The 23,380-nt window shown below is 39.0% G+C and overlaps 1 protein-coding gene across 5 annotated transcripts; it reads left to right on the forward strand.

The window, feature by feature from the left end:
• The first annotated feature begins 2,309 nt into the window (after positions 1–2,309).
• LOC111885691 (methionine aminopeptidase 1D, chloroplastic/mitochondrial) lies at positions 2,310–7,546 on the forward strand. Of its 5 annotated transcripts, none has more exons than XM_023881937.3 (10): positions 2,310–2,609; positions 3,123–3,192; positions 3,282–3,516; positions 5,676–5,837; positions 6,035–6,076; positions 6,157–6,228; positions 6,586–6,665; positions 6,762–6,859; positions 6,989–7,036; positions 7,213–7,546. In XM_023881937.3, the coding sequence occupies exons 1-10, from the start codon at positions 2,495–2,497 to the stop codon at positions 7,284–7,286; spliced, it is 996 nt and encodes a 331-aa protein (XP_023737705.1). In that variant the 5' UTR covers positions 2,310–2,494; the 3' UTR covers positions 7,287–7,546. The 5 variants fall into 5 exon arrangements, with proteins under 5 accessions (XP_023737705.1, XP_023737704.1, XP_052625368.1 ...); XM_023881936.3 differs by having other exon boundaries at positions 2,312–2,609; positions 5,676–5,777; positions 7,265–7,546; XM_023881934.3 differs by having other exon boundaries at positions 2,316–2,609; positions 7,265–7,546.
• The last annotated feature ends 15,834 nt before the right edge of the window (positions 7,547–23,380 follow it).

Below are 23,380 nucleotides of genomic sequence, written 5' to 3' on the forward strand. Positions count from 1 at the left end.
TATCACATCTATAAAAAATACTAACAATTTTGTCCAAATATGCCATCGTCACATTGAGTACTCTATGTACGCTCCTAATCCACCTGTTTAAACGACTGCTAACCTCACATATGAGTATTAATCTCCTAGAATTATGTACAAGAAATCATTGTCAACAAGGAGGGAACATCTCCCATTTTCCTATCTAAAAGTTTTATTTTTATTTTTAAAAAAATATTTTTATATTTAAAAATATAGAAAACTAACAAATTACTAAAATTTGTAAAATAAATTAGCTTTTATTTTAATAAAAAAGTAAATATACATTAAATAGAAAAAAGAAAACTAGAGACAAACATTTTTCATAACTTCGTCACACACAATAAGATATATGTAATTTTCTAGTTTCATAAAATACTTACGCATCTTGAAGTAAGTGCATGCCCACAAATAATTCAACATGCAAATATGTCGTATATAGAGTTAAATTAATATTTATAAATAACAACTTTAATAAATAAATATACTTGTAAATGGCGTACTGATTCCAACTATCCAAGTCCTCATCAAGTGAAAGACGGTGACATGTAACTTTGTCGTTCATCTCTTTTCATAGAAACTCATTTAAGAGAGTAATTATTAGACAAACTTTCGCATCATCTTCTTCATCAATGTGAAAAAAGTCTCGTTACGTTTCCAATTTTTTTTAAACGGCAAGATATTATTGAAATTATAAAAATAAAAAATAAAAACATCTAGCATGAAGTTAAACAGATTACAAAACAGCAAGGATCCGACATGCAACCATGAAAAGTTAAATTAACTAAGAAAAATGAATCAACAATCAACAAACAACAAACAACAAACAACAAATAGAACAAGCAGTAAATACCAGGAGGTCAAGCCGCATACGAGACGATCCATTTTGCCCCAAAACTTTTTTACCAGATCAGCAGCTACTTCCAATGAGTTGAGTTTTAGAGACCTGGTAATAGCAATGAAATCCAATCTTTTGTGAGTGGTGATGTCTATTACGAGAGATACTATTTAGAAGATGACTCCCCTCTTCTTGTGAGATTGCAACAACATCAACATCAGGTATTATCAATAACGAATAAGTCACCTACTTGCCAAACATTGTTATCTTTCCATGTGTCGAGTACACCTTGTGTTGCGATTTCCTAACCGATCAAGAGGAAAGGCCATATGCTCATCATAACCTCTGCAATGCAGCTACTTAGACATTATTTGAGAGCATGAACCTTTGAAGTCAGACATTTGTAACCTATATATAACTATATATAACTATATGGTGAAAAAAGAGACCACACACCGAGATTTTACTTAACCCCCCCTCCATCTAACCAACACGAAGGAGAGCCTAATTATAGTGACACCTACAATATGTCTACCCAATCAAATATACTCACACCAAACACACGCTGCGATAATTAGGCTCGACACCAATGACACCAAGATTTACTCACGCTAGCCCTAAAACCCCTTCCCCATCAATATATTGCTTCAAATGTTGCATTTTGATGGAATATTCTTTCTTTATTTATTTTTTACATCTTGAAACCAACTTAATTTCAATCTAGTTTTGAACAAGACTCCATCCACCTCATAAATGACACAAATACATTAAAAAAACTAAATAAAACATATGAAAACATATAAAACGTACCAAAAAACCATTAATATATAGTAGGCATGAAACAAAAGTGTTGCTGATTCTTTGGCCCATTTTCGCAGCCCAAACGAAGATTTTACAATATCCCGCAAAATCTACTTTTATACTTGCTAGTTTTGATATTTTTATATTATACGAGTTGATTAAAAACAAAATGTTAAATACGAATGATTAAATGGTAGTTTATTTGAATTTGAGATTTGAAATAAGTAAAAATTATGAAAAAAACATACAAAAAAAAATTAAAATTATATGATTAGTTGTTAGAATTGTATATTAAACATGTTAATTATAACAAAATATTAAATACAAATGTTTAAACTATAAATTTATTTAAAATTGAAATAAAAATTTGAAATTTGAAATTTAAAATTAATATAATAATTATGGTATGTTTAATTTATGAAAACTAAATTAAAGATCTATTAAAAATGAAAATTAAAATAATGAAGTAGAAAATAAATATTTTAAAATTATAACAAAATGACAACATAATAGTATATTATAGAACAAAATTATTTTTATTTATTAGAGAGGATTTATAGCATTTAGCTAACTGTTTATTTTCTTTAAGAAACCTTTATCAAATTTACTATCATTTGTTGTTTTTTTTTTTTTCAATATAGTTGAAGTTATAAAACCAAATCTTTCCAAATAAAACTAGCTACTAAATACTAGTAAATACGTACTTATGTAGTAGTAGCAGTTTATGCGATTCGCTCGAAAACAAAGGCTCGTGGAATTTGTGGCGGACATCAGTGGATAAGAGGCAGAGGCGGAGGCGGCGGGGAGGAGGAGTGGCCTGGATAATACTCCGAAGAAATGGTAGGCGCCGCCGCGGCGACACTTCGACCACGTCTGCTCTCACCGTTTGTCGGAAACTGTTCCTATCACCAATCAAAGCAACCCCTACATCATCTCTTTCGCCACAACCCAGGTTTTTTCACCCTATCTATATCCAGTTTCTGTGTATCACCATAGACCCAAATCCATCGAATGAATAACCCTTATAACCTTATTTCTTGTGCAAATTCAGTTTGTAGCTTATGTGACCTTACTGTATTTTAAGTCTCTGTTCAATTGAGATTCATACGTACTGTAGCTCCCTTTAACGCTTAATCTTTTGCGACTTTGTTTAGCCACAATGCTAATATCTTGTTAATTTTAACATTTGGCTATAGACTCGAATCCATAATCTTGAAATAGATGTTGCTAATTTGCTATGCACTCCAACTGCTCGATGAAAATACCACATTTTGATTCTTTACAATCTATCCTAGAACCATTTCTAACTTTAAAGCTCTTCAATTTATTTCGCGTGTTTGGATCCAATTTCCCTAATCTCCATTTACCAAAAAACTATTCTATTTTGGGAAATCAGTATATCTTTTATGTTAGTATCATATGTTTTATCTTAAAAGTTAAAACATCTCTCCATACTATATCACAGGTCATAAACATATATCTATGCGATTATCAAGAACATTCACTGGAATAACAAATCTTTTATTCAACAGAAGGTATCACATATTTTCAATCTACTACACTAATACAATATATGTATAACATTCAAATTTGACATGTATTCTCTATCTAATTCCTATTGGAGTAATAGAAATACAGATGAATTCCAAGACATGACACAAAAACGTTTAAAACCAGGAAAATTGTCCCCTAAACGCCTTGTTCCTGATCATATACGAAAGCCTCCTTATGTTGATTCCATGAAGCCACCTGGAATTAGTAGTGGACCTCAAATTCATGATGAAAAGGGTATAGAATGTATGAGAGCAGCTGGGAATCTTGCTGCACGAGTTCTTCAGTATGCCGGGACATTAGTAAAGGTTATACTTTATACCCCATCTGTTAAGTAAGACAGGACAGAACAAGACAGAACAGAACAGGTTGACTGCATTTGACATGCAGTTGAGTAGGACTGAAAGTCTAAAATCGATGTCAATAGGACAAAAGTTGCAATTTTCTTTCCCATCTGAAACGGTGGGACAAACTGGGATAAATATTGCAGCTTTTTGTCCCATCCAACAAGGTGAGACAGACTGATGTGAATAAGACAAAAATTGTAACTTTTTGTCACACTAAAAAAGGTGAGACAAAACCTGATGTCAATAGGACAAAAAAATTGAAATTTTTATTCAACCTAAAAAGATGAGAGAAACAGATGTGAATAAGACAAAAGTTGTAACTTTTTGTCACACTAAAAAAGGTGGGACAGAGCCTGATGTCACTAGGACAAAAAATTGCAATTTTTTGTTCCATCCAAAAAGTTGGGATTTGTAAAAGACATTAATACCCTCCTCATCCTTATAACTGATAATAGCCCTAGAAACGCAAGCTTACTTACATTAGGTATTTAATATCAAAATCTTGATTTGTGAGGAAAATTTTGTTCTTTTTGACAAAATTGCAAGAATGGTCCTTGTGGTATGTCCGAAAATGCTACTTTGGGCCAAACAGGTTTGGACTAGCACTAATAGTCCAAAAGTTTTCATTTTGCTGCGGCTTTGGTCCATTTTTCTTGATTTTTTATAAAATGACGATTTTACCCTTTGTTTTTTCTTTTTTCAGTTTTTTTTAATTATACGAATAAAAAAAGAAAATACCTCTTCCCTCTCTCTCTCTCTCTCTCTCTCTCTCGATTTTCTTTAGGGACACTGGTTTCCATCTCTTCCTTTTCCATCACTTTCATCCTCTCAAACCTCCATTTTCCCATCAGATCAAAAATCAAATTGCTTCTGAATCCTCCTTAGGAATCCACTACAATTAAATCGACATAAAAAGGGGATTATTTCTTTGTGGGCAGCATTTGATTTGGTTATTCGCCAATTTGTTAGGGTTTTTCTGAGTTATCGAAGCCTCAATCGATAAATCCTTGTTGGATCACCTTTGTTTTATAACAAAAGATCATCGGACGACGTGTTTTTGGTTTTGGTTTGAGTTTGGGTTTCGGCTCCGTTTTGGTATCTCCAATCCACGGCGTCGTTCGACACTGATGAGCCTGAGAACCGAGCTATAAAGCCATCGAAGTCGATACCATTAGAACCTTTGATGCTTTCATCTTTGTGTAACCTGGAACGATTTTTGCAATCAATTACACCTTTTGTGCCTGCTCGGTATCCCTCTAAGGTTTATTCTTTTTTCATCCATTTCCTTTGATTCAGGTGAGGAACAAGTTCTAGAAGAAGATGATGGGAGCGGTTCACGACAGAAAATCGAAGGGGAGACAGTTAGGATCGATTTGTCGGAGATAGGAGGGTGAAGGGATAAGTGTTTGGTAGTGTCTTGCGGTGGCTGAGGAAGAACTCCGACTGCAACAGTAACGAGGGCTTTTGGTTGGTGTTTGTTTGACAAAATAGAAGGAAGTGGATGGTTGGAGTGGTGGTTTCTGGTGGTTACAGTGGTGGTGAATGGTGAAGTGGTGGGTTGTTCTCAGAAGGAAAAAAAAAAAACAGCAGAGGCAGGGAGAGGGAGGTGGCACCGGTGATGGTGGGTGTTTCTTGGTGGTTGGAAAACCACTCCACCTCTAGTGGAGTTCTCTTGCTCGAAAATGAAGAAGGAGGAGGGGTAACCACCTCCTTTGACTGGTAGGTAATGAATGAGAGAGAGAGAGAGAGAGAGAGAGAGAGAGAGAGAGAGAGAGAGAGAGAGAGAGAGAGAGAAATATTTTCTTTTATTTTTTTAGTTTTTAGTTAGAAAATAATTAAATAACAAAAAGAAAAGCAAAAAACAAATGGAGAAGGGCAAATCTGTCATTTTTAGATTTGTTAAATTGTTTTGGACCAAATTCGCAGCAAAATGAAAACTTTTGGACTATTGGTGCTAGTCCAAACCTGTTTGACCCAAAGTAGCATTTTTGGACATACCACAGGGACCATTCTTGCAATTTTGTCGTTCTTTTTTTATTCAAAATTGTATAATTTCTTTTCTAAGTTTAAAAAAAAATGTTGGCTAGAATAATAAACTTATATGGTTAATATATTACCAGCCAGGTATTACAACAGATGCAATTGATGAAGAAGTTCACAAGATGATTATTGATAATGGAGCATACCCTTCACCTCTTGGTTATGGTGGATTTCCAAAAAGTGTATGCACTTCGGTAAATGAATGTATTTGCCATGGGATCCCTGATTCACGTGAACTTGAGGTTTGCCTCAACAAACATTATACTGTGTTTGTCATGTATTGGACTCAGACTGCAAATGATGTCAACGTGACAACATTTTGAAAAGACGTGAATACCCCCATCATAAAAATTTACCCTAGAAAACCTAATTGTAAAAATTACTTTTCTTTTTACATTACTATTTAGTTAACATCTTGTTTTGATGTTTGGTTTTACAGGATGGTGATATTATCAACATAGATGTTACTGTCTATCTCAATGTAGGTTTTTGTTTAGGTATTTATTGACTTTTTTTTTTTTTTTCTTTTTATATGCATTTATAATAATCTTCGCTTTATAGGGTTACCATGGTGACACATCAGCAACATTCTTTTGTGGAGATGTTGACGAAAAGGCGAAAAACCTTGTGCAGGTATTGCTTTGAGAAACTCCATTTATGTAGATCTCAAGGCACGTATACACATGTGAGGACTCGGTGAAACAAATTGCACTGCGTTTGAAAAAGACTGATGTCAATGAGACAAAAATTATAATTTTTTGTCCCGCCCAAAAAGGTGGGACAATGACAACTGTCGGCGGTCCCAACCAAAAAGGTGGGACAGTGACAGCTGTCAATGGGACAAAATCTACAACATTCTGTCCTATCAAAAAAAGTGGGACAGTAAGAAACCATCAATGGGACAAAATTTGTAACTTTTTGTCCCACCAACAAGAGACTGAGATTGTGACTGATAATTAATTCACTCATATGCTAAATCTATGCTTATAGGTAACTAAAGAAAGCCTATACAAAGCAATATCAGTATGTGCACCAGGAGTTGAGTTCAACAAAATTGGCAAAATCATAAAGTAAGACAATAAAAAATAAAAATAAAAATAAAATACTTTTCTCAAAGCTATAATTTCTTTTATATTAAAGATCAAACCGTTTTTTTTTTTTTCTAGTGACTATGCAAATGAACATCGTTACGGTGTTGTGGAACAATTTGTTGGTCATGGGGTCGGGCGCGTATTCCACAGTGACCCAGTTATTCTACACTACAGTAATTTTTTTAATAAAACTTTATGTTATTTTGTTAATTTTTTCTCTAAATTATTAATTTCTTTACCTTTATTCTTTTATCATAATGGAATTCATTTGTGTTATTGTACATTATTTTTCGTCTATTTAGGGAACAATGAACGTGGACGCATGTTATTGAATCAAACATTCACCATTGGTAGGCGACCTTGTTTCTTTTCTTTTCTTTACGTGTTGTCTAAATAAATCGTAATTAACGAATACTATTAAAATTGATTAATATTGTGAAATTTGTGTTTTGGAATGTAAAGATAAAATGTTTATTCGGGTCTAGAATAAACAATAAACAAACTTTGTGTACAACATTTTATCCAGACAAACATCAGTATCCGGTATCTGTATCTGAGTCTGGATGTGTATTTGGCAGAACCGATGTTGACAATGGGTAGCATACACCCGATAATGTGGGATGATAATTGGACAGTTGTGACAGAGGATGGAAGTTTATCGGCACAATTTGAGCACACACTTTTGATAACCGAAAATGGTGTTGAGATACTAACACAATGTTAATTGTATTTGTGGGATAATAAATTAATAATCACAATCATTTCTTTAAACGTTATTCATCATATATTGTTTGTTTTAATGTTTGTAAGAGAACGATTTGTATATATTATGTAATTTATATAAACATCGTGTTATTTAATTTAGTCTTTGAATTAATATGTACTAGGTGCGAGACCCGTGTACTATATGAGTTTATTAAAAATAAAATTTAATATCACTATTTAAACATTAAACATTTTATTAAATAACACTTTTACATAACATAATGCAATTTTTTAAAACATTTATGAAAGAAATCAAATATTCTTTAGAACATTTATAAGATTTTATTATCAAATTAATAGAATGATTCTGTTTCCTTATAAAACTTGTTTGAATTTTATGAAATTTTATTTTAAAAAATAGAAATTACCAAAAAAGACAAGTTGAAAATAATAATTCTGAAACTCTCATAAATTAAATGTCGTAAAACTTTTAAGAATTTGACAATTGACAAAAATAAAAATCTTCATTTATTATAAAGGATGAGTTTTAGTTTTAAATATGAGGCTAACGAAGTTTGAGAAGTTTCTAATCCCTTTCTAATATACAATAAAATTATTAAAATAAAATTAAATAAATAGGTCAAAGCATAAAGAAAACGTACTTTTTAACCTTTTTAACTAAATTGAATGACACGGCTGTCATTTTCTTGCTTTAAGCTGTTTTTAGCCGGATATGATATAAATGACATTGACTTAAAAGCTGAATGACTTTTTTTTTATGTGTTTATTAAATTTTGAGTAGATCACATCATTATTTGTTTTTGTGTATATTTTATTTTTGTAATTTTGGTCATTGTTAAAGACTTTTATGTCGATTACTATGTGATCTCTTAGTATGTGTGGATTTTTAATTTTTGTAAGTTATTTTACTTGAAAAAGAAACAAAAATATAACATGACAAGAATCTCAAATAAAAGTTAAAAGGTAAAACTGCAAGAAAAAACTTTTTTGGGAAAAAAAAAATCTGCTATAGACTAAAACTGCAATTTAATCTTTATTTTAATTGTTTATATAAAAAGTTTATAAGAAAGTAAAAGTTAAACAAACCACATGAATAAAAGAACACATGCCGGATGCATCACGTTCTTTGACAAAACGTGCAGCCATTATAAGAAAAAGGGCTATAAATAAATTCCTAATATTAATTTGGCAGGCATGATATATTTAAAAGACTAAACTGCACGAATGGTCCCTGTGGTTTGCTTAAAATTGTCATTTTGGTCCAAAAATGTTTCGACTAGCACCAGAGGTCCAAACTTTTCATTTTGTTGCGAGTTTGGTCCAATTTGCTATGAATTTTTTCATAATGACAAATTTGCTCCTACTTTTTCCTTTTTAAGTTTTTTTATTATTTAAAGATTTTTTCTAATTAAAAGAAAAATAAAAAAGAAAATTTTCCTTTTTTGTTTTATTTTTATAATTTTTTATAACGGAAAAAAGAAAATAAAATGCAAACTCTCTCTCTCTCTCTCTCTCTCTCTCTCTCTCTCTCGTTTCACACAAAAAGTTGCTCATCTCCTTCACCACCAGCCACCACCAACGGCGATGGAGGCTTCCGACGAAGCGGGTTTCGATATTTGAAGCTAGGGTTTCTGGTGCCATAGATCTGAGAAAGGGGCGAAGGGCGAAGGACAAACTGAGAAGATAGATGATCTGAGTCGGGTTTGCCAGAAATCGAGAAATCAGTTGCAAAATCTAAGAAATCATTTTTCCGGCGAACAAGAATCCCTCCTAAGGACGGCGTAAATCTGTCGGAAACCGGACTCAATCTCTCCTTCTTTCTATTTGCTTTTCATCAGAACCATCATCACCTTTGTCTTTGATCTTCTCATCTGACGACGCCTTCGATCTGTTCGTCATCGGCGATGACGATGACGTATGTGGCTCGATAAAACTCTAGTTTCAGGCGTCGGAACCATCAAACCGCTCGACTCTCTTCTTCTCCGACGAGGTGTCTACATAGCAAAAGCCCTAGCGCCGCCACCCTTCTAGTTTTACGAAACCCTAAGTTTTCAGATTTGTTTTCACCCTCTTTCTCTCTTTTTTTCTTGTCGAACAACCAACAAATCTAGATCTCCGTCGTGGCGGCGAGATGTTTAGATCTTCATCATCGGTGGTGATTTGGATGGTCCGACAGGCGGTTCATAACAGTAGAAGGGAGAGAAAGAGAGAAAGAGAGAGAGAGAGAGAGAGATGGCCATCCTAGTAGCAGAAAGAAAGAAGAATGATGGTCTCTGGAGGTTCAGATCTCAGTTTTTTTTCTCCGGCGAAGTTGGCGCCGAATTGTTCTAGGGTTCCGACGTCGACGGTGGTTTTAGTGGTCGGACGACGGTGCTCCGGCAGCCACCGGAATCTGGTGGTGTTTCCTTTTTCTGAATGAGAGAGAGAAAAATATGGGTTGGGGGGGGGGTGATAATACAAATATATATATTTTTTCCTTTTTTAGTTTTTGAAATTTAAAAAAATAAATAAATAATGAAAATACAAAAAGGCAAAATCGTCATTTTATAAAAATTCAAAACAGATTGTACCAAACTCGCAACAAAATGAAAACTTTGGACCTGTGGTGCTAGTCCAAACCTTTTTGGATCAAAGTGACAATTTTCGACATACCACAGGGACCATTTGTGCAGTTTTGTCTATTTAAAAAGATATAATTCAATATTAATTAAGAATCAACTGAAGTCATGTATCAATAGTTTTTGAGAAAACTATTTTCTTAATTTTATAAAATAATTAATTGTATCGAAGATGAATATAATATAATAGTCTCATGTTCATAATATAACAATTCGAAAAGTCATAACTATTTTAATATATTATCGGTTTACTTTCGATTAGTTTGATCTATTTTATTTTTTGGTAAATAAGTCAAAATCGTTGTTCTAATCAACATGTTCATGTGTGGATGTTTTAAATGTTTAAAGTTAGTATCTTATGGTTATATGTATTATTTAAATAAATACGTTAATATATAAACAATGAAAATTTAACTTTTTGGTACCTTATCATGGTTTTCTAACGGATTATTCTCAATTGACGAGGGTAATAAAGTCTATGTGCCCATTTTTCAAACTTTTTAGGTTAGGCTCCACAATTTATTGTTTTTTATTAGAATCTTTTCAAACTTAATAAGTTCCACAACTATTCAAAAATTTCAAACTTTGTCATGCTTTTCTAAAAGTATTATTCTTATGTAACCCCTATTCATTTATGTCAATTCATTAAACCGGAGAAAGATGAGGAAAACTGAATAAGAAGAACAAATCTGAAATATCTAATTTTTACATTATTTTTCCTTTTACACATATAATACCCATATTAGTATCTTAAAATTAGTTTAAGACCGGTTTTTAATCAAGAATAAGTATACAATAGACATTACAAAGGAATCTAGAATGGTAGTGTAACTTCGGAACAAGAAAAACGTAGTCTGGAATACCGACAACAATTCTGAATTGATGTTTCGACATGAAACTCCGAAATAAAATTTCAAAATATGTTTTTGTTTTTGATATTGTTAAATTACCCATATTAGTTTGAAGACCAATTTGCATGGATAGTGTTAAAAAAATTGGTTTTACGAATGAAGAATTGTATTCCATTTATAGGAGCTTTCAGATTTACGACCAATAAAGATAAAATTGAATTAAAATTGTTTTTAATAAATATTTTATTTTATTTTGTGGGGATGTATTAAAATGTTTATGGAATTTTGTTTTGCAGATAAAAAACCAAGATGTTGAATTAGAAAAAATAATAATACTAATAATAAACCACCAAAGGCACCAAAAAATTAAAAAAAAAAAGAAATCATAAAGGGTGTTAAAGCTTAAACTGAAAACAGATAGAACTCTGAAAGATGGGATCAGAACAAGTTTAGACAAACTTGTTATTATAGATTAGTTGCAAATTTATAACTTTTGTTATGGATACATTTTTGCAACTTGGTTATAATTTTGGATACATTTATGCAAGTTGATTTTTAATGTGTATTTTAATTTCAGTCTCCAACATAATCGATCGACGAGGACGCGTTGCAAATAGAATATGAATTACTAAGTCTTGAAGATGAGCAACGACGTCTTGTTGATACAACTGTGTTAGAAATGATTCACCAATAGCATCCTCACCAGCATGAGCAATGTCATCATCATCAACTGCCATACCCTTAGGGGTGCACTCGGACCCGGAAAAGGCACAAAGCTCCTGAATCCCTTGGATGTCTAAATCCCCTAGTCCATGAAGCGAAGCGTGATCCATACTCGCAAATGATAGAAGAGCTTCATTCACACTCACTACAGGACCAGGGGGATGCTAGCAACAAGATCTTCAGACCCAACATTTGCCAGAGTATTACGAACAGACTCTGCCCCGACAACGAAGGCGGAGTGACGAATAAGAGACACATCGCTTGAAAAATTCGGGTGTTCAATCAGTTTATCAACAACTCGCACAAGACCCACTCACAGTAGCCAATCCATGTAACGCCCTGTTCTTGAGATATCTAATTTTGGGTTCCCGAGAGCAAGAGTAAGGGCGTTTCGGTCCTTGATGTGGATTTAGAGTTTGGCAAGAACAGCTTATGATGGAGGAGAGGTTGTAAATCAACGATGTGGGCAGCAATGGTCCTTGCATGCGCGCTTGTGTTTGGCTGGGTACGCCCAGCATAAGCTGGACGTACGCCCAGCGTAGTGGAGGAAAGGAACACGGAGGTCTTTTGACGTACGCCCGACGTAGTGGATGTACGACCAACGTACGTCTATCATCCAGAAACCCTAAATTTAGGGTCTGCCACTATATAAGGAGCATGTTGGTTCTTACCCTAGCCTCCAACTCTCTTAACCTCAGAAACCCTAGATAGCCGTACCACCTCTATTGTTGGGTGTGTTTGGCCTTGGAAAGCTTGTTTTGGCAAAGGAGAGGCTAGAAGAAGGAAGAGGAAGTTGTCAAAGAAGGAGTTAAGTGGATGGAGCTTGTAGATCTGGAAAGACACCATATTCCGAGGCTCTTTTGAGGTAAAAAGTCTCTAGCTTGGCAATCATATTGTGTAGATCTATGTGTTGTGACGTTTTGACATCATTCTTGTACCAAAAACCTCATCTTGATGCATGTTTCAAGTTGGTTGAGATTAGCTGTCCTTTTAGACCCTAAGAGAGTTCTTGAGTGAGAAAAATAAGGTCCCAAGGGCTTTGGTTGTCTCACATGTGTTATAGATAGGTCTTAATGGATTAAGACCTTGGATTAAGAGCTTTATGGACGTCCCAAGTAATAAAGTTTGAGACTTTATGAATCCTAAGCATATTTGGTCTATGGACTTGAAGTTTGGACTTAAGAGCTAAAGCCATTAAGACCTTATGAGGAGTTGTAGTTCAGAGGAGTTACGCCCGACGTAACTGAGAGTACGCCCAGCGTAGTGGGTCTATGTCCTGATTCCTTTTCGCGATCAATGTTGTACGCCCAGCGTACCATGGAGGGTATGCCCAGCGTACTCCCTCTGTTGGATTTTCATTTTGGGCCTTAGGGATTGGGCTGTTATTGGGCTGCTGGATTTTGGGCCATGGCTGGACATTATGGATGGAGTATTGTGGACTCACTAATTATTATGGACATTGGCTCTAGGCCGATTTGGTGAGGTGGGCCCAATTTAGTAAATTGGGCCAATATTGGGCTTTGCTTCAGACTTTTGGTCTTTGGGCCATTAGTGGGCTTGAGAGCTTATCTAGTGATGGGCCATTCATATTTTGATTGTGGGCCTTGGTCATGGGCCGGATTGAGTTAAGGGTAAATTGGTCAATTTACCCTTGGAAGGATATCGTGCTTGGCTAATATTTGTTTTGCTGCTTCGGATAGTTCGGGGATTTTCGGTGAGGCGGTGATTCGGGAATCTGCTTCTTCAGTTCAGAGTTTGGGCAGTTGCGAGGTGAGTTATCCTCACTATATCAACAGGGTCTAAGGCACCAAGGCCGACCCTTTTATCGGACTGACATCCGGGTATTGATTTTATGTTATTGCTTTGCTATGTTTGCATCCAGGTAGCTAGGATGGTATTATGTTAGAGACCTAGTTAAGGTCGGTATCCTGGTATATAGGATGATGCTATGCTAGTGATCGGTTAGGTCGGTATCCTGGTTAGGAGGATGTTATGTTATGTGATCTATTAGATCGGTTGATTGAATGTAAATTGTTATATGCTTGAATGTTTATGTGCACATGGTTGTTGGACTGGGGTTGGGTTGAGGCGGGTCCTGCTTTGTGCTGTAGGCCAACATACCCAGGGCGGACCGGTTATCCCGAAGGCCAACGAGTGGACCGGATAGGCTGTAGGCCCCAAGAGGGCGGACCAGACGTGCCGAGGCTCGAAGAGTGGACCAAACCGACTGAAGGCCCGGTGCGGGTGGACCAGTCATACTATAGACTCAGAGAGTGGACCCGGTGGATTGAAGGCCCGGTGCGGGTGGACCAATCACACTATAGACTCGATATGTAGGGCTAGACTCGGATGGTGGACCAGGTGGACTGAAGGCCAGTGCGGCGGACCAGTCACACAGTAGACCCGAAGTGCATGGCTGTTCTATGTTCTGATATGATATGGCATGTTGTGCGTGTATGGTATATGTGGTTGGTATTTTGGGGGTATCTCACTAAGCTTTCGGGCTTACAGTTGTGGTTTAATGTTTTTCAGGTTCTTCAGGAGAACGTGGCAAGGCAAAGGCGTGATCGTACCGCTCCTCTTGATTGTGTTTTATGATGTGGTTCTGGGAAGACTCTGATAATAATTGTATTGAAAACCTTTTTGTAATAACATTATGAAAATGGTTTGTTTTTGAAAAGTTAAAATTGGTTGAAATTTTATGGTCATTACAAGTTGGTATCAGAGCCTTGGTTTGAGTGAATTGTAGGAACATTTGTGTGAATCCAGTCTCAAATCAGGGAGAGTTTTTAAAAAGAGAATTTAAAATGGTTTTCAAAATGAGTAAAAGGAGGACGCAGAGGTACGATCAGCCGGAGCCAGTAAGTAACCCCAAAATACCATACATGATATTTGTTTTTGAGCTTTGATAGAACAGCATGCTAGTATTAGGCTACAGATCTTCAAGATTTCATGATAATGTTGCCTGATTTATGATGCCTTCTAGCCTAGGGTTCCTCTGTGGGAGATTTCCGGTGTTCCTCTAGGAGTGAGGATTGAGCGCTTGTTATGTATGTTTTTCATTAGGGTGTTGTGGTAGTACTTAATACAAATATGGGTAGGTGTGGAAGGTAGTATGAGCCCGTACTACTGAAAGCACAGGACCCATACGCGTATCAGGGAAACCATGACCTCTAGGGTTGGATTGGGAGTTGGTTCCCGGGATAGTGGGAAGTAACTAAGATCTTGTGGTGTTTTTCAGTATGGTTGTCACGAGGCATGCTGGGAGCGGATCCGGGTCAGGATCGGGAGTCGGAGTGGGCGGTCAGGGTGGGTCAGTACCGCCCGAGGTTATTGGTCAGATGAGTACAGGAGAGTTGGACGCTAGGATTCGTGAGATCCTACATGATGAGGTTGCTGCGTTGTTCTGGGCCGAGTTGCCGGAACTGTTCGGGTCGATTAAGATCGCTATGATTGTGTATTTTGATGAGCGCTATGCAGCTCTCATAGATACGGCTACCGCGGCGGCTACAACGGCTGTAGCAGCGGCAGGGGGAGGAGCCGGTCGAGGTTTTCAGTATCGGGACTTCGATAATACGAAGCCTCCTACCTTTGATGGAGTTTAGGACCCGATTGTTGCTATGAGATGGTTGTCGAACGTGGAGGGCTGTTTCTTCACGTGTTCATGCCCTGCTGATCAGAGGGTGAGGTGTGCTCTGAACCTGTTGAGGCTCGGGGCGAAGGATTGGTGGAGATTGACCACGGGGTCATATTTGGATGCGCAGAGAGCTGCGGTTTCATGGGATCAGTCCCGGGAGATGTTCAGCACTCGTTATGTTCCGCGGGTTGAGAGGGAGAGATTAGCTTAGGAGTTCCTTGAGCTGAAGTAGGATTCGGAGTTGGTGACGGAGATCACCAGGATGTTCATTAAGAGGGCGATGTTTTTCCCTGAGTTCACTTCGGAGCAGGCTCAAATGTCCCGATATCTGAGTATGCTCAAGAGGGATATCAGACAGTTTGTGTCTACGCAGAGGTGCGAGACCTTGTTGGAGTTGCAGGAGGCCGCCAGGCGGCGTGAGTTGGAGATTGAGTTGCAGTTGCGAGAGCAGAGGCAGGCTCCGGTGCAGGCGCAGCCGGCGCCGAAACGGTCTAAGACCATTGATTCTAGATTGGGAGATCAGAGCAGCCACACTTGTGGGAAGTGTGGGAAGGGTCACACCGGAGTTTGTAGGTCCGGTGGTGCATGCCGCAAGTGCGGAAAGGAGGGGCACTATGCTAGGGATTGTCGGTAGGCAGCCCCGGGTCGGGATTTGAGGATTTGTTATCATTGTCATCAGGTTGGGCACTTGAGGGTCAACTGTCCACAGCTTGCTACAGGACCGGTGCAGGCTCCATCACTGGCCACTTTGAGGATCACGGGTGGAGATCAGGGTGGAGCGGAGCCCCCAAGGGCTCAGGGTCGTGCTTTTCAGCTTACAGCAGAGGAGGTCAGGGCAGTGCTGGATGCAACTGCGGGTATGTTTCTATCGTGATGTCTTGTTATTTTATGATTATTGTTGAGTATTGTTTATCTGCTAGTCTCGCTGTGTGGTTTTCGGTATTGTATTCGTTGATCCTTGAGGGTTATGGTATGGTTATGGGTTTAGTGTTGGGAGTTTCGTTGGTTTTCATTCATGAGGGTTATTAGTGGAAATCTGGTGTTTGGTCTGAATGTCGGATAACATCTGCAGTCTGAGGAATGGTTAGCTGTAGGTCGGGTTTCTTTCAGGCCGAGATGATCTGTTCTGATATGTGATTTAGTGAAGGTTTCTCGTCCGATTGGGAATCAGTTCGCGTGTAAGTGCTTGTGTTGTGTAGGGTTGTTAAGGGAGGTCGATGATGGCGACCGGTGGTTGATAGTCAGTGCTCTAAGTGGGGGAGAATTGGAGAATTCTCCGGAAGATCGATGAACACGAGAGGTTGCTTAGCTGCTTAGGATTCAGCAGTGTTTCTATCAGCCAAGAGCGTAGGTTGGTTTGAGTAAGTGGCAGACGTGCGGGGTGGGATATAGACCTATGGTGATTGATTGTGGAAGGCCTGGAATCGGGTCGGGATTGAGTATGTAGGATGGATATAGAGTTCGGAACCCCTAGAGGGCTAAAACAGTATGCATGGGAGAGTTTCCCGGAGGGATAACTCGGAATGATGAATGCTAGTTGAGCGGTCCGGATAGACTAAAGGCCGGTAGGCGTACCAGTCAGGCTGAAGGCTCGGAGAACGGTCCAGCCAGGCTGAAGGCCCTAGAGGGCGGTCCAGATCTGCTGAAGGTTCTGAGAGTGGTCCAGATTGGCTGAAGGCCTGGTAAGGCGGTCCAGTCATGCTGAAGACTCTGCATGTGTCGTTAGATCGGTACGAGGAAATGGATTGAGTATGTCGCGGTGTGTTAGCATTAGAAGGTCTGGCCCCGGGTTTTGATCATGGTGGGTGGAAGGTAGAGCATGGACTCGAGAGTCCTTGCGAACGGATACAGAGCATGTGTGGGGCATAGGATAGCGGTTAGGCTATAAGAGAATGGTGTAGTATGGAGTGAGCACCGTGGCACTTGTGGTAGTGTCAAGGCAGCCAAGTGGATTTCCTTGGTAAGGGAAAGGAAAGGAATGTAGCTCCGAGAGGGAGTGTAAGTTCACGGAAGTGAAAGCAGTAGTGTAGAGTTATGATTGGGGTGTTCCAATCATGGTTGATGAGCAGTGTGTCGGCGGCCGTGGTATGGAATCACATCCGGTATGGATGTTTGCTGAGGCTCGGAAGGAATGCAGGGATGGAATCTTGGATTTCCAGTCTGATTTTGATTTATGTGGTGGAAATTCGTCCTGGGGGATGTTTGGAGGTGTCGTCAGTGTATCGGTTTTTCCCAACCCGAAGATGCTAGAGCCAGTCCAGCATGGGTATGAGATTGCGGTGGAGAACTCATGGGAGTTGCTCTGAGGCTGAAGGATGTGTCATCCTGTCAGCATGGAGTGGATAAGTTGGGCTCAGACCGGGAATTTCGGTGGTTCATGGATTTTTCTAGCTCGTATGAGTTGAGAGATTGTTGTGTTTTGGAGCGAGTGATGTGGTTATCAGAAGATGAGGCCGGTGGCTGGTTTGAAGCGGTGGTCAGAACACCACAAGAAAGGGAAAGTTGGGTTTTGGGTTTCGGTGGTTGTGTCTTGAGGAACCTGGTCTGGTTAATGCCAGGTGGTGCATTGCGGGAGTAGCTCTGGAGTTGAGTTGCAGCAGGCTTCGAGGATGAAGCCTAATTTAAGTGGGGGAGAATTGTAACGCCCCGTTCTTGAGATATCTAATTTTGGGTTCCCGAGAGCAAAAGTAAGGGCGTGTCGGTCCTTGATGTGGATTTAGAGTTTGGAAAGAACGGCTTATGATGGAGGAGAGGTTGTAAATCAACGATGTGGGCAACAATGGTCCTTGCATGCGCACTTGTGTTTGGCTGGGTACGCCAAGCGTAAGCTGGACGTACGCCCAGCGTAGTGGAGGAAAGGAACGCGGAGGTCTTTTGACGTACGCCCGACCTAGTGGATGTACGCCCAACGTACGTCTATCATCCAGAAACCCTAAATTTAGGGTCATCCACTATATAAGGAGCATGTTGGTTCTTACCCTAGCCTCCATAAGCACTCTCTTAACATCAGAAACCCTAGATAGCCGTACCACCTCCATTGTTGGGTGTGTTTGGCCTTGGAAAGCTTGTTTTGGCAAATGAGAGGCTAGAAGAAGGAAGAGGAAGTTGTCAAAGAAGGAGTTAAGTGGCTGGAGCTTGTACATCAGGAAAGACACCATATTCCAAGGCTCTTTTGAGGTAAAAAGTCTCTAGCTTGGTAATCATATTTTGTAGATCTATGTGTTGTGAAGTTTTGACATCATTCTTGTCCCAAAAACCTCATCTTGATGTATGTTTCGAGTTGGTTGAGATTAGCTGTCCTTTTAGACCATAAGAGAGGTCTTGAGTGAGAAAAATGAGGTCCCAAGGGCTTTGGTTGTCTCACATGTGTTATAGATAGGTCTTAATGGATTAAGACCTTGGATTAAGAGCTTTATGGACGTCCCAAGTAATAAAGTTTGAGACTTTATGAATCCTAGGCATATTTGGTCTATGGATCTGAAGTTTGGACTTAAGAGTTAAAGCCATTAAGACCTTATGAGGAGTTGTAGTTTAGAGGAGTTACGCCCGGCGTAACTGAGAGTACACCTAGCGTAGTGGGTTTGTGTCCCGATTCCTTTTCGCGATCAGTGTTGTACGCATAGCGTACCAGGAGGGTACGCATAACATACTCCCTCTGTTGGATTTTCATTTTGGGCCTTAGGGATTGGGCTGCTGGATTTTGGGCCATGGATGGACATTATGGATGGAGTATTGTGGACTCACTAATTATTATGGACATTGGATCTAGGCCCATTTGGTGAGGTGGGCCCAATTTAGTAAATTGGGCCAATATTGGGCTTTGCTTCGGACTTTTGGTTGTTGGGCCATTAGTGGGCTTGAGAGCTTATCTAGTGATGGGCCTTTCATATTTTGATTGTGGGCCTTGGTCATGGGCCGGATTGAGTTAAGGGTAAATTGATCAATTTACGCTTGGAAGGATATTGTGCTTGGCTAATATTTGTTTTGCTGCTTCAGATAGTTCGGGATTTTCAGTGAGGCGGTGATTCGGGAATTTGCTTCTTCAGTTCAGAGTTTCGGCAGTTGCAAGGTGAGTTATCCTCACTATATCAACAGTGTCTAAGGCACCAAGGCCGACCCTTTTATCGGACTGAGATCCGGGTATCGTTGTTATGTTATTGCTTTGCTATGTTTGCATCCGGGTAGCTAGGATGGTATTATGTTAGAGACCTGGTTAAGGTCGGTATCCTGATATATAGGATGATGCTATGCTAGTGACCGGTTAGGTCGGTATCCTGGTTAGGAGGATGTTATGTTATGTGATCTGTTAGATCGGTTGATTGAATGTAAATTGTTATATGCTTGAATGTTTATGTGCACATGGTTGTTGGATTGGGGTTGGGTTGAGGCGGGTCCTGCTTTGTGCTGTAGGCCAACATACCCAGGGCGGACTGGTTATCCCGAAGGCCAGCGAGCGGACCATATAGGCTGTAGGCCCCAAGAGGGCGGACCAGACGTGCCGAGGCTCGGAGAGTGGACCAGACCGACTGAAGGCCCGGTGCGGGCGGACCAGTCATACTATAGACTCAGAGAGTGGACCAGGTGGATTGAAGGCCCGGTGCGGACGGACCAATCACAATGTAGACTCGATATGTATGGCTAGACTCGGAGGGTGGACCAGGTGGACTGAAGGCCAGTGCGGCGGACCAGTCACACAGTAGACCCGAAGTGCATGGCTGTTCTATGTTCTGATATGATATGGCATGTTGTGCGTGCATGGTATATGTGGTTGGTATTTTGGGGGTATCTCACTAAGCTTTCGGGCTTACAGTTGTGGTTTAATGTTTTTCAGGTTCTTCAGGAGACCATGGCAAGGCAAAGGCGTGATCGTACCGCTCCTCTTGATTGTGTTTTATGATGTGGTTCTGGGAAGACTCTGATAATAATTGTATTGAAAACCTTTTTGTAATAACATTATGAAAATGGGTTGTTTTTGAAAAGTTAAAATTGGTTGAAATTTTATGGTCGTTACAATCCAGGTCACGTTGGGTGACATCAGCACTCGCCTGCAGTGCAGTGACCATCCGTTCATGATCAGCAACATCACGCTCGAGGCTCTCTACTAGGATCATCAGACCTTCGTTAACTTGAGCAAGCGAATCAACCTTCGCCTCCAGGGCGGACCTAACTCCCTCCACAACGGCTTTCACGAAAACAAGGAATTGACACTTTTTGTTCTGAATGCTGAAGGTCATCACTGAGCTCAGAAACATGACGCTCCAATTTAATCACACGGGAACCACACCCAGCATGCGCAGTTTCCATTTCACCAAGCAACTGAATACGCCGGGCACCTGCAACAAGATAAAACATTGCTTGTGCGGCAACATATGTCATATTATGAGAAAGAGCGGGGCTATCCATGGCTTCCATATCTGCAACGACAGCCGGGGGGAAAAGCATACCGGGCGAACTCCACGGTGTTGGCACGCACAGAAAGACGGGACTTGTTGTGAAGGCTCCAGGCAGGAACAAAAGGGGAAGGCCCGGAAGAACCTTCACCATTGCCCCTGCACGGGGCAATGGGAGCTTTCCCTGGGTCACTAGGACCCTTTGAATGTGAAGAGATAACAGGAACAAAAGAATCAATGGGAACAGGAACAATGGGTTCGTTTAGATGCCCCACCGACCCCTTCAGACTGTTGAGTGTCGTCTTCAGGGATCACAACAATGGATGCCGGTGCTGAAGAGATAGAATTCAGAAGGCGACAGAAACTACGCCTGGTCTGAACTCGCTTGGCGGCATTAGACACACCGGTGATAGTCTCCCCCATGGCCAATATAGCTTCCCTCTTCGCTTGCATGCGCCGAACGTCAGAAATGATACCTTCCTTGTTTTCCTCGTTGCTCTCAGCAGAAGAGTGATGAGCACCATGTCACACCCCAAAATCAAGAACGGCGGAAACATTCTGGTGTAGAGGACGTCATGTATAGTATCACAACACAGAATAATAGTAAACAAGCAAACAACATCATCCATTGCATTAATAATATAGTTTTAATACAAGTGTGTTCTGTGGTTTATATGACACCAAAATATGAATCAAAATAAAATATGAGTCTTGTATGGGCTCCATCTTCTCAAAAGCTGGCCTCGGTACCTGTCTACTGATGACCTGAGAATACAAGTTATTTTGAAAGATTTTATCAGCATTAAAGCTGGTGATTTCATAAGTATTTAGTGTCATAATTTGTATGAAAATGTTTGTAAGTGTTTGAATGTAAGAGTACATAAAATGTTTGTAGTAATTGTTTGTATCTCTTAGAAAATCCTATATTTTACATTAAAAGAAGCCTTCTACCAAAGCATCAAGTGTACTGTATGTTTGTTCATTGTAAAAGTGAGTGTTTTTCCCCAACGTGACTATCGTTAGTAAAAATATAGTTTTACATTACCCTTTATGTGAGGAGGTCACAAGGTAGATGTAATGGGAAAGTAATGAAGTACTGTAGTATAATAATATTATAACTACTATTGTACTAACTACCTTAAGCCAATTGTTAATTAAGGTATAATGTGATGTAACTGTAACCATACTTGATCGACCTAGTGAAACACAACGCACGAAGACGTCGAGATGTTATGAAATTCATCACCCAAAGACTTGTAGGTCCCACTGTAGCTAGTAGCAAGGTGTAGGACGGTTAGTCCAGTATAGATCTATACACAAATTTATGCTCTCCCTTTAGGAGACTCTGGATACAAGACGAGCCATGACAGAGATGCCATGCCCCAAAGTAGCGCCTCACATTTATGATATAGTGGGTATGTAGTGTATGTACTAGTATAGTATGTACTAGTGTATGTTCTCTCTGTCTAGTGAGTGGTATGTTCTCTCTGACTCTCATTATAGTATGTTCAGTTGTATAGTGTAGTGTACGTATTGTTTACAGTATGTATTAACTCATGTATGAACTGACTCTTTGTATGCTTCTTTGTACTAAAAATAGTAAGTAGTATACCTCTAAACTATACCTATTATAGTTTACTAATAATGTTGTGTGTATATCTGAGTGTATTGAAATAAGATAACCAGCTTTTATGTCTATACATATACACATGATATATAACTAAGGATCAAAGGACACTCGGACAAACAATAGGGTACTCTAAGTCCACAATCAAACAAGGAACATGAAATAGAGTGTATTATCAGTCCTAAGTCCTTCAAACCATACTTATATAACTATATATGTATTGGACATGATTTGATAATATAAGAGTTTAAAGAATTGAAAGTAAAGATTTGGAAACTAAACCTAATTTTTATAAAGAGTTTAGCATGTAAAAGTATTTGATAATCATTTTCAAGTAGTTTTGTTGACAAAACAATTTAAAGTATAGAAATTCCATTTGAGTGCTAGTTATTAATTCGATGTGATTGATATAAAAACTAGTATGATTCAACTTGTATTCCCCCTCCCCATAAAAGCATTTAAAAACATTTTGTAACACCGTAAAAATTTAAAACAATTTTTCCCATTTTCAAACACATTTTTCTACAAACTCACTCATTCATAAAATGTCATAGTATCATGTCTTTGTTTCACAAAACATCTACCAAGATCGAAATACATAAAATCCCGTGTGTGTACGAATTAAGCCGACGCCTTCCCGTTGTCATCACTGGTACCTGAAACACATAACACATAACACTGTAAGCATAAGCTTAGTGAGTTCCCCAAAATACCACATAAACACATATCATCCACTCAAGGCTGTAGCTTTGTTGACCCTCTGGTCGAATATCTCTGTGGGACCCTCTTGGTCTCATAACTATGTGGACCCACTGGTCCTAACTCTGTAAACTCTGAATCATGCATTTCACATATCACAATAAATCACAACACGTAATATCATACAAATACACTGACATATAGCTCTAGAACACTCTGTCACACAACTCTGTTACCACACTAGGTAAAGTATAGTGAGAAGACTCACCTCAGGCGTCTCGGTAAATCTCTGACTCGGTAGAAATATTGCCTAGCCTCCACCTATTCACATAAAGTAAATACTCTCATAAATATACTCTCGAGACTAGACTCAACCTTCCATTGGCACCCTCAGAAGGGTAAAAGACTATTTTACCCCCCTCT

Source organism: Lactuca sativa, chromosome 3 (assembly GCF_002870075.4).
Source record: "Lactuca sativa cultivar Salinas chromosome 3, Lsat_Salinas_v11, whole genome shotgun sequence".
Taxonomy (NCBI): Eukaryota; Viridiplantae; Streptophyta; class Magnoliopsida; order Asterales; family Asteraceae; genus Lactuca; species Lactuca sativa.

What these genes read in the sequence shown, in the direction of transcription:
- LOC111885691 (XM_023881934.3), top strand. Translation starts at nt 2,495, where the DNA reads ATGGTAGGCGCCGCCGCGGCGACACTTCGACCACGTCTGCTCTCACCG. An exon ending in TCTCTTTCGCCACAACCCAG is followed by an intron (nt 2,610 to 3,122) that starts GTTTTTTCACCC and finishes ACTATATCACAG; the next exon opens with GTCATAAACATATATCTATG. An exon ending in CTGATTCACGTGAACTTGAG is followed by an intron (nt 5,838 to 6,034) that starts GTTTGCCTCAAC and finishes TTGGTTTTACAG; the next exon opens with GATGGTGATATTATCAACAT.